Source organism: Aspergillus udagawae, assembly GCF_001078395.1.
Source record: "Aspergillus udagawae IFM 46973 DNA, scaffold_9, whole genome shotgun sequence".
NCBI lineage: Eukaryota > Fungi > Ascomycota > Eurotiomycetes > Eurotiales > Aspergillaceae > Aspergillus > Aspergillus udagawae.
In genome coordinates this window covers 1,905,213-1,920,406 of record NW_025091272.1, presented here as the reverse complement: position 1 = coordinate 1,920,406, position 15,194 = coordinate 1,905,213, and the positions used below count along the sequence as shown (strand labels likewise).

At 48.1% G+C, this 15,194-nt stretch overlaps 3 protein-coding genes across 3 annotated transcripts; 1 reads left to right on the top strand and 2 right to left on the bottom strand.

Moving 5' to 3' along the window:
* Positions 1-7,761: 7,761 nt before the first annotated feature.
* Aud_010927 (Zn(II)2Cys6 transcription factor) lies at positions 7,762-9,962 on the top strand (the record flags this gene model as incomplete). The annotated part of the gene is made up of 4 exons (XM_043295758.1): positions 7,762-8,740; positions 8,793-9,216; positions 9,262-9,466; positions 9,606-9,962. The coding sequence occupies 4 exons, from the start codon at positions 7,762-7,764 to the stop codon at positions 9,960-9,962; spliced, it is 1,965 nt and encodes a 654-aa protein (XP_043151693.1).
* A 329-nt stretch (positions 9,963-10,291) lies between these two features.
* Positions 10,292-11,616, bottom strand: Aud_010926 (uncharacterized protein; the record flags this gene model as incomplete). The annotated part of the gene is made up of 2 exons (XM_043295757.1): positions 10,292-11,405; positions 11,468-11,616. The coding sequence occupies 2 exons, from the start codon at positions 11,614-11,616 to the stop codon at positions 10,292-10,294; spliced, it is 1,263 nt and encodes a 420-aa protein (XP_043151692.1).
* A 620-nt stretch (positions 11,617-12,236) lies between these two features.
* Positions 12,237-14,555, bottom strand: Aud_010925 (uncharacterized protein; the record flags this gene model as incomplete). Its single annotated transcript, XM_043295756.1, has 1 exon — positions 12,237-14,555. The coding sequence occupies one exon, from the start codon at positions 14,553-14,555 to the stop codon at positions 12,237-12,239; it is 2,319 nt and encodes a 772-aa protein (XP_043151691.1).
* Positions 14,556-15,194: the final 639 nt, after the last annotated feature.

The following is a 15,194-nucleotide window of genomic DNA, read 5'->3' as shown; positions in this document are numbered from 1 at the left end:
CCGGTAGCTTGACGACATTGAACTCAGGCTGGGCGCCTGCATCGCCATAGTGAGGTTGCTGCGGCTTAAGATAGGGAAAAATACAATATCACAAGCGAAGACCGCTGGCCCTTCAGGTCAGTAAAGATAAACATCCAATTTCCGAAGCGTGGCAGTCCCCGGTGGTTCCCTAATATTGTGGGTTGACAGCTGGACAGGCTACATTGTAGGTGAAACACTCCATACATCGAAAATACGGCGCAGGATCTATGTAGCCCCATCCAGCGCATCAATGGACGCTTTCCCAGGCATCGACCTTCGAACAATGGTGGTAGATCATGGCATTGAGTGACGTAGAGCCCCCAGTGATCTTGCCACGAGGTAATACAAGCTGCGATAAGCGAGGTTAGGCTGTCGATGGTGTAATAGTTCCAATCATGCTTAGTATAGAATAGTTTAGAGCATAGCAACGGCACCTTAGCATCACTGACTGCGGTATCGTCTCCACCAGTCTCTAGAAGCAGAACGGACACATTCGGATCCTCGGAGAGCTTGCTGGCCAGAACGCAACCGCTGCACCTGCGCCCACGTTGACTACTTCTTGTCAGTGGTTTGGCGTAGACGGAACTTAGAGGACGTTTCATGCTCACCATAGTCATACCACTTGAGCGTGTATTGGGCTGCTGCATATGTTGCGGGCGGCGCAGCCGCCAACTGTGGGGGTGCATAATCGTACGGATTGTGCAATGGATTCCGGTGACGCTGAGCCATGACTACAGATGCGATCTAAAGGATCGGGCAGACTTGGTCTGGGATTCGACGCACTCCGTTGACTATATATGTACAGCCTCCTATCACCTTAAGAGGCCCAGGCATTAAATAGGCTGAATCTACGTAAGTTGGGGTAACGGTGGTCCTGAAGAAACCTTAGTTTACATGTAAACTCTATTACCCCGTATTTCTCCGCACCACACGGGATCTTATCCAAGTTCACAATTAGTGGAACTACCAGCAGTGGATATACCAGTGAAGATACTCACAGAGATCCTAGCTTATAACACTCAGGCCCATAACCGAACTGCACCTCAAGGTTTTTTGGGATCTCAAGAACTAATCTTGTCTCGGAGGTAAAACATGAGGCAAGCCTTTAGGCACAACGGGCCGCTGTATCGATGCTGTATCGATGGGTTACACGATCTCCCAAAGCAGTCGGCTCACCACCAAATGCGAACTGCCGATATTACAGGGATTATTGTTCATTTGAACTGAAATGCACATAGATTTAATATAGAAAGTAGTCCCCTTTTATCCGAGATGGAGTTTACATTGTAGTCCTCTTTTAACCGAGAGTGATTATATTTGTTGGTCATTGCCTTCTAGCGATGTCCCTAATGGCTCTAAAGAGACCTTTATGCACTACTCTTTTCTACATCTAGAATCGTGGCGACAACCCTCTATCAATTTATAAACTCAGTGGTTGTTCTTTGATCATTATCGTCGTAGGGATGTCCACTCTAATTATTCTTCTATTGAAAATCACTAACCTCACTTTTCCCTTGAAGGCTTGCGTGTCATGTTCAGTACGATGAGTTCCTCAGTTCTCTTAGGGGGCATGTTATTCCTCGGCCGGCTTGCCACGGCGCTAAACAATAGCCTTGCCGTGACACCTCAGATGGGATGGAGTACGTTTTCTGCTATGTTGTGAGCTATATTTATTTGCATACAAACTGGAAGATTTCGGTATGCTGTAAGATTAGCGCTTACGCCTCTTCCGCCTACAGATGACTGGAATGCGTTTGGTTGCGGCCTCAGTCAGAGTCTGATCCTCTCTACTGCACGTGTTATTAAACACACTGGCTTGAAGGATCTGGGTTATCACTACATTATTTTGGACGATTGTTGGTCTTCTAGTCGTGGATCGAATGGGGTTCTCATTCCAGATGCCACCAAGTTCCCAAACGGAATGAGCTATCTGGGCGAGCAACTTCATGCGGACGGCTTTGGCTTTGGAATCTATTCCGACGCCGGAACAAAGACGGTAAGAAACACTGCCTCCCAGAAGTGGCTTTTAGGTCTATTGTTCTTGTCTCTTCGAATATGACGGTAAAGTTACTCATTCATCTACGCGAAAAGTGTGCAGGATACCCCGGCAGTTTAGGTTATGAAACAATCGACGCGCAAACTTTCGCCAAATGGGGGGTGGATTATTTGAAATATGACAATTGCTACAATGATGGTAAGGCTGGAAGCCAGGCAGCAAGTTCCGCTCGGTAAGAACTTCTCTTTTCTCGAATTTCGTTAAAAAGCGATTTGAAAGTACTTTCTGATACATTGAGTGTACTATGCAGGTACGCAGCAATGGGACGGGCACTCGCAGCAACTGGTCGTAACATCCTCTATTCCATCTGTAATTGGGGTCAAGACCAGCCCTGGATCTGGGGCCCGTCCGTGGGTAATTCCTGGAGGATCACGGGCGATATCTCTGATAACTTTAATAGAGATTCCTCGGCATGTAAAGTGTAAGCAGCTCTGCCCTTTTGGCTTGCTCGTGCCCCCCCGGTCTAATCTGAGTACATAGCCCAAATTACGGTGGATATGATTGTTCTGTGATCAAGATCGTGTCAATGCAAGCTGCGATCTCATCCTATTCTGCCAAAGGCGGCTGGAACGACATGGATATGCTGGAGGTAGGCAACGGTGGGATGTCTGATTCTCAATATGTTGCACATTTTAGCATGTGTATGACTCCCCGGTCCTATTTCGATCTGTCGAGTTTTAGCCGTTTTACTAATTTTTTCTTTTTCTTGTTCAAGGGGCCGTCTCGAAAAGTCCACTAATTATGGGAAACGACATGTCTAAGTTAACGCCGAGCGACTATTCCATCCTTGCTAACCAGGCAATTATTGCTGTCAATCAAGATCCACTGGGAGTTGCAGCGACCTACCGTTGGACCCGCAATAACGTTCAGTTGTGGAGTGGCCCACTGGCATCTACCACTGGAAGGTCAATTAACGATATGGTTTTCGTCTTACTTAACACTGGAGGCTCTAGCACGACAGTATCTGTCACACTTTCCGACGTATTTGGTTCTTCGAATGTCCCTGCATCTCAGTTCGAAATCAGGGATTTGTGGGCTTCAAGGCTGAGTGACACCCAGGCACGGACTATTCTCAGTGATGGTGCTTCTGCACATCCTTCCTGGCTTTATAACGCAACTGCCCAAAGTTACTCCACGGGTCTCTCAAAGGGAGATTCTATGCTGCTTGGAGCGGTTGTTGGCACTGTTTCAGGAGCTACCGGGACTATTTCTCAGTCTGTCCCCGCGGCTGGATGTAGAGTTTTTAGACTTCGTGCCGTCTCAGGCACAGGCACAACGACATCATCCGCTCCATCTACAACTACTACCTCTACCCAACCTCAACAGACGAAATGGGGACAATGTGGTGGTCAAGGTTGGACTGGACCTACTCAATGTGTCCCACCTTCCAGTTGTCAAGTGCAGAACCGTAAGTTTATGAATTGTTGACAAAATTGAAATCACCTCCAGTACTAACCTTCTACCTTCTCCCAGAGTGGTACTCACAGTGTCTTTGATCAAACGATGAATAGTTGCAGCGGTTTGTGAACTAGCCTGTTATCTAGGCTTCTCAACGACCGTTTATGGATTGTGGGTGAAACACTATTATATTTGAGGATCTTTCGCGGGAGGGGGTAGCGAAAGTCTCCATAGTGTCACTTTCGTAATATCAGATTCGACCTAAAGATCGTTGAATTTGTTGACCTCCTTTTCGGTCTTGCATTGAATCTAATTCTATTTAGCAAGATGTAATTGGAATTATCTATCACCTGAAGAGCTGGCGCACGAGGTGCAATTGCACTGGACAGGAGCCTAGGACACGAGAATCCCCATAACTATTCAAACGGATTAGCTTTTGGCCCCACTGCAAACCACCCGCTGCTAATGAAATGAATTTGAGATCACGAGGGGATTCTGGAGAGCGGGAAGTACCTCGTCGACGGCCTGAGACGCCTTGATCTCGAGTTTCGCCTAATTATTCTTTCTTCCACAGAGCTCTGACCTGCGTGTGGCATGAGGCTGTATTTCCGCAGCAGCTCCTTGCTGAAAATAAGGAAGGATTTGTTAAACCCTATGGACAGAATCATATAGTCCGTTTGAAATACAGTCATTTTTGGAGATGGACCGTGCTGTCAGCGCTGAAGGACTCAATATCGGTCCAGTGGACGGTGGTATTCCCCGCGTGGAAAGGAGTACTTGGCGCTACCTATGACTCTTGCCGCCTGTAAATCTAGCGCGGTACGTCAAGATGCTTGCCTGTCTCGCAGGAGGGGATGATAGGTGCACTGAAGCTGGAGGCTTTGGGCAGACAGGTATGACTGGATGCAACGTTGCCCGGAGGCGCTGATGAGTGCCTCACACATAATGGCAGGCTTATTGGGAATTTCAAGACGCTAGTTTCCACTGGTGAGTTAAAAGATATTAGTCACTATTATTTGCAGGCAAGCCTTTAAACTAGATTAAAGTCTAAGCGAAGTCCTTCAAGTAGGTGTGGATGGTATTACCTAAGATAAATCTATCCTCCACGACACCGTCATTACGCGTTAGAAGGAGTATTTAAACAGTATCAGTGATAAACGTCGGCAACCACCAGTCTTCCCCCAGGGGCCGCACCTCATTCATTACCCGACAAATCCCTCTCAAACGCTATCTGGTTAACACTCCCCCTCTCTAACGGAATCTTTATCCCTCACACTATTACAATATTCGGTAGATAATTGACTGACGATTGATAGGACGACTACTGTACATAGTCTGAATGTCGCAGACACGGCCGGTGATGATGACAGCCTGATGGCACAATTTGCAGAAATTGCATCGATAAAGAGCGTCCCGTATCGAGCGAGTTGCTCGGCTGCTCACGCTGGCGGACTTCATTCGGCAACTCCGTGATTGGAGGCTGGCTAAGAAGCAAACCGATCACAATATTAGGGAAAGTCCACTTGGCACCCGGCGTGTTAGGTCCCAAAGCTTACACTACGGTGTACTGCGGTGATCATAGATTTGAGCAGTGGAAATGGCACGGTGAGGATAGTACGCGGGGAGAGAAATGCCGAGATCTACCCCACTGGTTCACTTGGACATCGTAGAGTCATTATGGTTCTACTCGAACCTGGCGCTCACTTTGTTATAATAATCCTAAAGCGCTTTATAAATAGCTATACAGTAACTTATTATGGGTCACAAGATGGTGATATATGGTGCAGCCCTTCTAGCAAAGGAAAACTATGATCTATGCATAGCTAATAAAAAAAAGGAGAAAAGGAAGCAATCTAGATGCTAGATAACTCCTAACACAGGACTCTATGTAACGTAATCGGACACCGAGCGAGACACGACACCGAGCGAGACACCTGAACGTGATTTTAACCGAAGCCGCAAACCATGAGATATCTTACTACCACGCAGTCAAATTAAAGCAAAAGTTATCAAATTACCTAGTTCTACTGGGACAGCTTGTTCTAATGTGACCAATTTAATGACAGTTACTACATCGTGGTGGCGCATACTTTTTACAAACTGGTTCCACCAATTCCATAGCCTGTAGAGCTTCTTGAGTAAGTTACTAACCTTCAGACCCTGTCAAGACACCCCCAGTAGCAATATAAGATCTAGGGGCTGTGTGCTTTTGCTTTTACCTTTCATTTACTGCACGAAGCTCAATTACCTAGTGCTGTAATAGAATAACTTCATGCATAGTAGTTTCAGCTGCTTTCACTAGCTGACGGATAGCCTCAGTTGGGGGACTTTGGGAGTTATAATTAATAAGCTGCTTGATAAGCTCCATCTGCTTTTGCACCTTAGTAGAGGTATAAGGGGTCTTTACAATCCATTCACCCTCTGGAGGTCCATAAGCAGTATTTAGGGGGGTAATATTCTTAATAGTAAGCTTATTTAGCACCCTTTAGTGATTTAAAGGAACTAAACCAGAAGCTTTAAATCCACTGTGAATATTCTTGGATGATAAGGCCTTCCGTGATTCTTTATAAAGATTAAGAAAGTTTTCCTTATTAATATAATGAATGCCATTCTAGATGCTTCTCATCACCGCAGCACCATATGCCTCTTTTAGTGGTGCAAAGCAGGCAACATCAAGAGGTTGTAGTTTATCAGATAAATAAGAAGGCATATAAAGAGGGATAATTTAATGGTTCTTGCAGAAAAGATCAAACTCTGCAGATTCATGGCTAGCGTGGCCATCAAGGATCAGAAGCCAATATCTTCCTAGGGTGTGTGTTACAGTATGCTTCTCAAAGATCTTTTCTAACCAGAATAAACCAAGCTCATTATTAGTCCATCCATTATCACTTAGACCAATCACCCAATCAGGGTCGATATCTTGATACCATTAAGATTGATGGACCTTGCCAGAGAAGATGATTATAGGGGGGAGAGACCATCCAGAAGCATTAATAGATTTAATAATAGTCACCCATTCGCGATTCCCTGGCTGTACGGCCCGTACACGGCTTATTCAGTGACAAGATGCAGTAATAACCTTTGCTGTAGAGGCTACACCTACACCCATTTAAAAGCCAGTTTCATCAAAGTTGTAGATATCCTGTTCAAGAATACCATATTTCACTATAGTATTCTAAATAAGATCAAACCATTGGTTGATGACTTCTGGATCTTCGCATTTTGTACATTGGTAATCATATTTGCAAGTGTATTTGGATATAAGTTCATCATGTTATTTAATGAATCTAGTGATCCATCTCTCACTGACTGCTTCCCCCTTTCGCTCATGGAGTAGTAAATCTGCCATTTTACAAACTGCAGTATGTGTTGGTGGTAGTCCTCACTTATCTATATCCAGAATCCATTTCTTTAGGGAAGCTTCTTCTAGACTGCTAAGCTTCTGGCAGTTTGCTGGTATGTTAGTCCTTGCTTTTCGACCCTTGATTCGATGGGCTAGAGTAGAATGTGGAACATTATATGCTGCTGCTGTTGCTTGTATACTTTTAAACTGGCCATTTTGGTATGCATTGACAGCAAGTAATATGCGATCTTCTAATTTGACCGTTGAATCAGTTTGTTTTGATGCCATATTGGATGGAAACCTGGATCTGATGGTGATTTGGTGGTTGCAGGGTTTCAGGGGTTGAAGGCTGTCTCGCTCGGTGTCATGTCTCGCTCGGTGTCCGATTACGTTATAGGAAGCTGGGGACCTCATCTAGGCAAGAGACGAGCAAAATGATATTAGGGCATTATCTATTAATTTTGCGTCTTTACTAGCACCCCTAAAACACTCTCCACCTAGGTGTTTAGATTGCTTTATTATAGGGCATACCAGAGTTAGATGCCCTACATGTAATACTAGCTCGACCTAATGGAGAAAATGTATTGTTTTGGTTGGTTTGGATAGCTTCAAAGGTGCGAACATGTTGAAATTGGGTGAGAGGTGGCAACTCGGTCGGGAATTACGTTACTGTGTGGCTTGATATCGTTGTGAGTTGGCAAAATTCAGTGCAGGGGAATCCATGCCTCATGTCACATCGTCCGTACATGGTGCCTAATTTATCCGAGGAAATGAGTTCTAACAAAGTACCAAACGCGAGACCCCAGGCCCAACAAAGCAGAAAAGCCGGCTGCCGCGGGGGAGCGAAACCGTGATTTGTGGAGATCGAATTCAAGTCTGACCACGGCCTTTGACTCTCTCTCATGTTGGCCTCACTTGCGATCTGCCCCTCTACACATTTTCAATGAGCGCTCCTTTCCGGCGCCGAAACGGTCGCAAGGCCGCCTGTGAGGCCTGCCGAAGGCGGAAATTAGCATGTGACCACAGTTACCCTACATGCCAGCGATGTCAGAAGCGCTCAATGACATGCGTCTATTTTGAGCGTTCCTTGGCAGACAAAGGAGTAGAAAGGATCACCGAAGACGTAGGACAGGCCCTCAGCCGGTCCAGTGACCCAATCTACGCGCCATTTGCGTCGAAGAATCGGCGGGCTCTACAGCATACCAGACCCGTGATCGACAGCCCAACGGAGTATCTGGGTCCGACAAGCTTTACGTCAGTTTTTATGGAGCATGGTGATCGGTTTGAGTTGGAGCCTGCAGTTAGAGCATCAGGGAGTCAGGCTGACTGTGTCACTGATCCTGATCTGAGTTCGCCTCCACACCCGAAGTGCGCTACGGACAGGCAGCGGCTGCAGCTTGCGGCGGAAGTTCTACAACAGATACCCGGGGAACAGGATTGCTCCAGTCTCTTTTCGAGGCATGTCAACCCAAATGATGGCTGGATTCGACTAGCCGCCCATCACTCGTCAGAGAGGATGTGGAATGCACTCCGCCCGGCCCTAACCCGACGGTCGACAGACGACTTGCTGACTCTGGCTGCCCATATTTCAGCAAATAGCAAGGCAGAATTGAGGGAGAAGCACCATCCTCAAGCGTGGCTGGCGTCATTTACCGGGAAGCAGATGCGGTGGGAAACCCTCGGCATCTTGTACACCTACTGGGCGTTCGGAGCCATATCCTCGTCCCCGGAGAGCGAGGCCGTCTCCCGGTACTGTCAGGGGCATCCATCAATCATGGGACCGAAACAGTTGATGGCTCACTTGAAGCATTATGCGTCCTTGTGCATTGATTTGTGCCGGCAACTTGGCTCTGTCAACGTCCTGTTTGTGTATCTGCTCTACAAGCACAATATCTTAGAAGGTTTATTGAACGGTGACAAAAGTAGGTAGCTCAATGGTACGCCGGAATAAATGGCCAGATACTAACTAAACAGGTCTCTCATGTTGGATGCAGCATGGCGAGCTCGTTGCGGTTACCACGTCCATAGGACTACATCGGGAGCTGACAGCTACGTCAGAACCGCCGACACTGCAGCATGAGATGAAAAGGAGGGTTTTCGCTGCAGTCTTTAACATAGATAAGGTCATATCAACTTTCACCGGCAGACCGCCAATGCTGAGTCAAGCATGTTCATCGACACGTCTCCCACTGGACATGAGCGATGAGGCGCTGCTGTCGGGCGATCTTCTGGCTGCAGCCGCTGAGCTGGACTCGCATGGATGGAATAAATACGGCCGAATTTACTCCACAACGATCCTGCGATCCCGTACAATGTTCGCACGGATTCGCCATGAGATACTGGAGCTTGTACAAGCTTCGCTGGAGGCCCGGCCAGAACAATTAATAGAACAAGCCAGGTGCGTTTTCCTCGCTGAGCCGATATAATACTAAACGTCAAACAGGAAACTGAAACAAAGGACACATGATACATACATGCAGCTACCAGAGTCGATCATATTCTCGTCTAGTAAGGTAGACAGTACAGACATTCCAGGGTATGATCTCTACGCACAGATACTCTCCAAACTTGAGTATCTGCTGAATTTGTTCCTGTTGGAACGCCTCTTGACGCGTCATGAGACAAACACCAAGCAGGTCCTAGTCGATGTAAGCCAGCACATGCTGGAACTGACACTGATATTCTGGAAGAGAAAGGATCGTTTCGTTGGTCTCTACAGTGATTTTGAGTGGTTGGCATGTTCATATCTGTTCCTGCACGACATGGGTAACACGCTGACGAAGGCAGGCAATGTCGTACGCCGTCCCCCCTAGTGGGATCCTCTGCCTCGAACTCCTGCGACCAGAATATATCGTGCATATCCCACGCTCGGACATTATCCAGAACCTCAGTTTGCTTGTTGCGTTCCTTGACTGGCTCAAGCCTTCGGCATCAGGAGATACGGTTTTGTTTATTCGGAAGATCCTTGGTCGGTGTCTGGATCGAATTCTCAATGTGCCCTGTGTTCAGGCTTCCCACCAACCTAGTCCCGATGCTCTCTTTAATCGACCATTCTCGGACGAGAGTGCTGTTACTGATTTTGCACACCTTGAACTCTTAAACACTTTTGACTGGATTGACTGGAGTCTAGCCGAGGCTGCATGATGAACCTTTGAGACTATGTGGTACCGCGTAATGGATTATGACGGCGCTGAGCTATAATTTTCTTTCTTTCTTTTTTTGTGCTTTTTTTTCTCCCCGAGGTTTTTGCTTTTCTCACGATTCTCACTGTTCGTATAACTGCATATGTCGAGTATTGAGTCTGAATAGGGGAGAAAATGGATATCTAGATCCAGGCAAGAAAGGTGCTATTCTATTTCCCACCAGACATGATGAGTTGGAGCAGTAGCCATGAGCACGCCAACGCGTCGATTTAACACATAGACATGCAACAAAGCCAGAGTGCTTCGCTAAGCACAGGGACGAGCCGGTCCCTAATCAGTTCTTTTCCTAAGAAGAGTTGTGCAAAGGAGGAGGACACCCGTCGTACCGATGGTGAGCCCCGAATACAGCTGAACCCCGAGATACGATCGCGTATCGTCCAGGATGGCGCCTGCAACCGGCGCACCGCACAGAGATCCAAAACCACACAACAGAGAGCACATCCCCATTCGAGTTCCAAGTGTCTGGAGATTTGGTGTCAAGGCCGTCAATGCAACCGCAGGGAGTGAAACGAAAGCGCCGGAGAAAAAGCCGTACAAGACGGCCAACGCTATTAGGCCGCCAGCGTTAGAGATGGCTATCCAGCAGAGTGAAAGAATGCCGCTGATGATTGCACTTCCCAGGAGAATATTCAACGGACCAAAACGCAAGCTAAGAAGGCCAGGAACGATCCGACCGGGAACTGAGGCGGCATTCAGGATCGAGACAAGGTAGAATGCAAGCGCCTCTCCCATGGCATGCTTTTGGATAGCATACGCTTCAATGTAGAAGATCGGGCTGAAGAAGCCAATATAGCCAAAGAACATCGCCATACAGAACAACGCATACGGGACCTCTTTGAACGCAGAGAAATCGGTCAAAAAGCGCCTTTGCTTTGGAACATGGCGAACGCGCATAACGCTGAGTGAGAATGATGTCGTTGCAAGAACCAGGAAACCCAGCGCGCGAGTGGCCCATCCAAACCCGATATGAGGCTGCAGTTGCCGAAAGATAATTGGGTATAATACTCCTCCAAGGCTACTTCCGGACGCCGCAATGGCTGTGGCAATCGCTCTGCGAGATGAGAAGTATTGTGGAATAATGGCCACAGAGGGAATATACAAGCATTCATTACCAACGCCAACGCAGAAGGCTTGAGCAAGCAGCACCTGCCAGTATTCTGCGCACACGCTTAAAGCCATGAAGCCAACCACAATCAGGATAGATCCTGTGGCCACCAAGACGTAAAAGTATCCGGAATCGTAGACTGGACCAGTGATTACACCGACCACGAGCAACATGAATGCCTGTATGGCGCCAATCCAGGAGATATTCGAGCTTGATTGGTCGTTGAGTAGTCCAATTTCATAGTAAGTTTGGAAGACACCGAATGTGTTCACCGTTCCCCTAGTTTATGAAAGTCCTCCGTTAGTGACGTAAACCTCGATGGCGAGTCTCAGGACAGGTACCATGAATTGAAAAATAGGAAAAAAGACCCTGCCACCTGTAGCCAGGCCTGCAGACCCCCGTTCACCGGCGCACTGTACGCAGTCTCTTCTGTGGCATCAGATCTAGCCTCCTGCTTTTCAGAAGAAGGGTCGTTTTGCTGGTTCATCATTTTGATTTTTCAGTCAAAAGACAGAACGCCTCCTTGCGATCAGTACATCAGTAAGGAGTAACACTCTAGAAGTGCATGAAATGGTAAGTTGTGCACTATTCCCACTTCTTAAGATAAAACCGTCAGGTGCGGCTTCGGCTCTCGGCTTCGGATTAAACTTGGCACATCGATGGAAAGTATTGTGTGTTGATGTCGATGTATAGGACTACTGGCTTCTATTAATCATCTTATTCTGGATTTGAGTGTATTTGTGAGGAGCACAACCCATTTGATGACTATGCAGACCAGAAGTCCTTTGTTCCCTTCCCTTTTCTACTGATAAGACTACTGCAAGGGGCCTACGTTTGGATGAGTCAATGTACAGAGATAACTGTATATATTGTTCTACTCGCTGTTCCTGCAGGCAAGACGATATCATGATTCTGCTCGAGGTGGACACGCCATCATGCAGTTACTGCCGACTAACATCTACAAGAACTAGATAATAACACTATGCATACCACAGGATGTAGAGATTAGAAGCACCATATACTCAAGTAATAAAACACTGATACTTTCATTGAGCTTACAGGTTGCATGGTAAGAAAGCTCACCAACAATCTAAGAGATGATACAGATAACTAAACCTGGGTGATTAAGGCTGTCTTCCAAGTCTTCCAGAAGTTGCTGGACGAAGTGAAAATAAAGGATATTATTCCCTGGACCTCTTCACCACCGTCATCGCAGTCGTGAGCCACTCCAGGGTACGCAGGTGCCAGAGCCTCCTTGTCTTCTTCGTCGTACTTGTTTGACTCGTACGTAGGACCCGACGGAAGTTCCACCTTGACCATCTTAGCCTCACTGGGAGTGCCCTCGCTATTCATGGCGAACAACATATACCACCCTGGAAGAATAATACCAGCGTCGTCAGGGAGCCGGGCGGCGTACTTGTTCTGAGGCAATGGCTTGAGGTCGAGAGGAACACGACGCTGGTCGGTGTTGACGGTGTGGGTGGTAGTTCCGACACGGACCAAGGAGGCAGACTTGATTTCCGTGTCTGTCTGGAATCTCAACACCTTGCCAACGGTGGCTCTCGCACCTCCGTTGATAACGTTGATGATCTCTGGACGGGTAGCTCTCTGGCCGTCGGCCGTGAAGAGGTATGGTGGAGTGAAGATCTCAGCGTCATAGTGGTTTGCCGAGCAGTTACCGCAGAGACCACCCCCACCATTGAGAACGGTAGCATCGGGCAGCAACATGGAGATACTGTGGTAGACTCGCTTGATGTTGTTGCGGCTCAGCTTCGCGAAAGTGTCTGTCTCGGGATCATAGATTTCGGGCGTGAAATTGATGTCTCCCTCGTGGAAGGGCTTGCCCCAGGTCTGACCTCCAGCGATAAAGACCTTGCCATCCGGAAGGACCACTGAGGTGTGGAAAACACGCTGGTAGTTCATTCCGCCTTCACCAGTCCCGTCGGGGCCTTTGCCGGCCACCACCACCTTGGGCTCTTTATAGGGCTCTCCCAGAGTGATGACATGGGCATTCTTGGAACCGTAGGAACCGTCGTAGTGGCGCTGGCCGCCGAACGTGAGGATCTTACCCTTGGAGGCATCGTACATCACGGCACTCCCAGACATTGAGTCGTGGTCGTCTTTGCGTTTTCCGGCCTCTTTCACGGAACCCCTGATTCTACCCTTGTAATCTTTGGCGTCGACATTGAACCAGTGCATCATCTTACTGGGACCAGCCTGGAAGACACTCGCATCCTTCCAGCCAAACAGCCAGCCGTGGTTGTCGGCGCGCCATGCGCCCAGACGGTCGTCGGTCATCATGGGGTCGACCTTGGCGCCAGAACGTCTTTCCCACCTTGCATTCTCCCCGGGAACGTAGACCTCGCCATTCTTTTCTTTTTTTTCTCCACCGCTCCAGGACCCTCCAATTGTAAAAATGCGACCGTCAGAGAGGGTTGTCGAAGCGTGGTATCCACGAGGAATAGCCATACTAGGACCTTTCACCCACGCCGTACCATTGTACACACTAGTGCGACTAGAGTCAGCACCACCACTGACGATAATGTTACCATCGATGTCCATCGAGGTACCCGGGCAGAACATGTCATGTTTGGTTTCAAAGACCGTACTCTGCGTGATGATGCCGTCGCGGTCCATGGTGGTGGTCAGTGTCTTACCACCGGGGGAGGCGAAGAACTGGTCGTCAGCCCAAGCCGACCACATGATAATATCACCATGTTGTTCGACAGCAGCGGACACTGGAACGATTGGTAGATCAATCGTGGGGCCCCAAACACCCTTGCTGGGCTCGTTTTGGGAAAAAGTGCCTTCATTGTAGGAGTAAACGGCAAGGTTTACGATAGAGATCCGCCCATTCTTGATCTGCGACCGATTGGAACAGGATTCGGTCTCGGCAACGAGCTTGACGAAACGAGCAGGTTTGGGGATAAAGGCCGACATCTTGGGACTCTTGTTTGATCCCCAAGTACCGTATGCGACTTCTGTCCAGTTTGCGCCGTCGTGAGAGAGTGAGATGCGGTGTTCGCCAATCTGGCCACGCTCAACACTCTTCTCCAGACGGGGCAGCATTGTCAGACCGGAAACGTAGTACTCTTTGCGCAGATCGACTACGATCCAGGGAGCTTCCCCTTCTTTCGCAGGGTCGCTATGCCAGTACCGTTCGCTCCGGTCGTCAATGGCATATTCGCACTCATTGCCTTCGTACTGGCTGGAGCACTGGACCTTCCAGTTCTCAGTTGAGTTCTTTACATTGGTCTTGGGGATAAGGTCCGAGTCGGGAGGAGGAGACTGGTATTTGATCCTGCCAGAAACCGATTTTGCAATATCAACTCGCTGCGCTTCGGAGGATTCATAGGAAAACTCAGCGGGTTTGAAGGCGTCGACAGCCACCGCCCCCAGGAAGAGACCATATGTCCACTGGAACTTCATTTCGATGCAGATGAAAGTCCTGTGAGTGTGGATGAGAATCAAAGAGTGAAAAGGAGATTGCTTATAAACAGCAGCCAGGTGGGAAGTATCAATAACCGCGCGCGATACGTAATGTCCGTGGCTGCCCTGGCAGTTGAGATGCAGCTCGCCACCAACACCAGTTCGCTTAGGGATCGTCTGTGGATATGCGCAGCGATGTGATGAGATTGATCTTTCAGCTCCTATACCGTCACTTGCGGCCCAGTATGAAGTTTAGTGCTGAGAATCCTTCCATGTTGGGATTGTATTGCATCTTTAGTCCCCAGTATCTCCACTTCTGTGTTGATCGCAAGCTGCATCATCACGGACAGGTCTGATATCCTGACTGCGTGTCGACGATATATGGTAGACGGTATGTCCTACACGTGTATACAATCGATTCACTTGGTGTATAGGCATGGTGTAGACCCGTATGATGTTGGATCGGAAGGATGTATGTACCAGCAAACTGGTAAGAACTGCAGAAATCCTAAGGTACCTAGAGTGTGGATGTTCCGCTTGCCCGGGAACTCGGCAAACCTGCTTCCTCAGTGATTATCTATTACGGCTGAGATCGCCCGCCATTGGTGGCTGATTGGCTGATGATCATTGTTGATCATG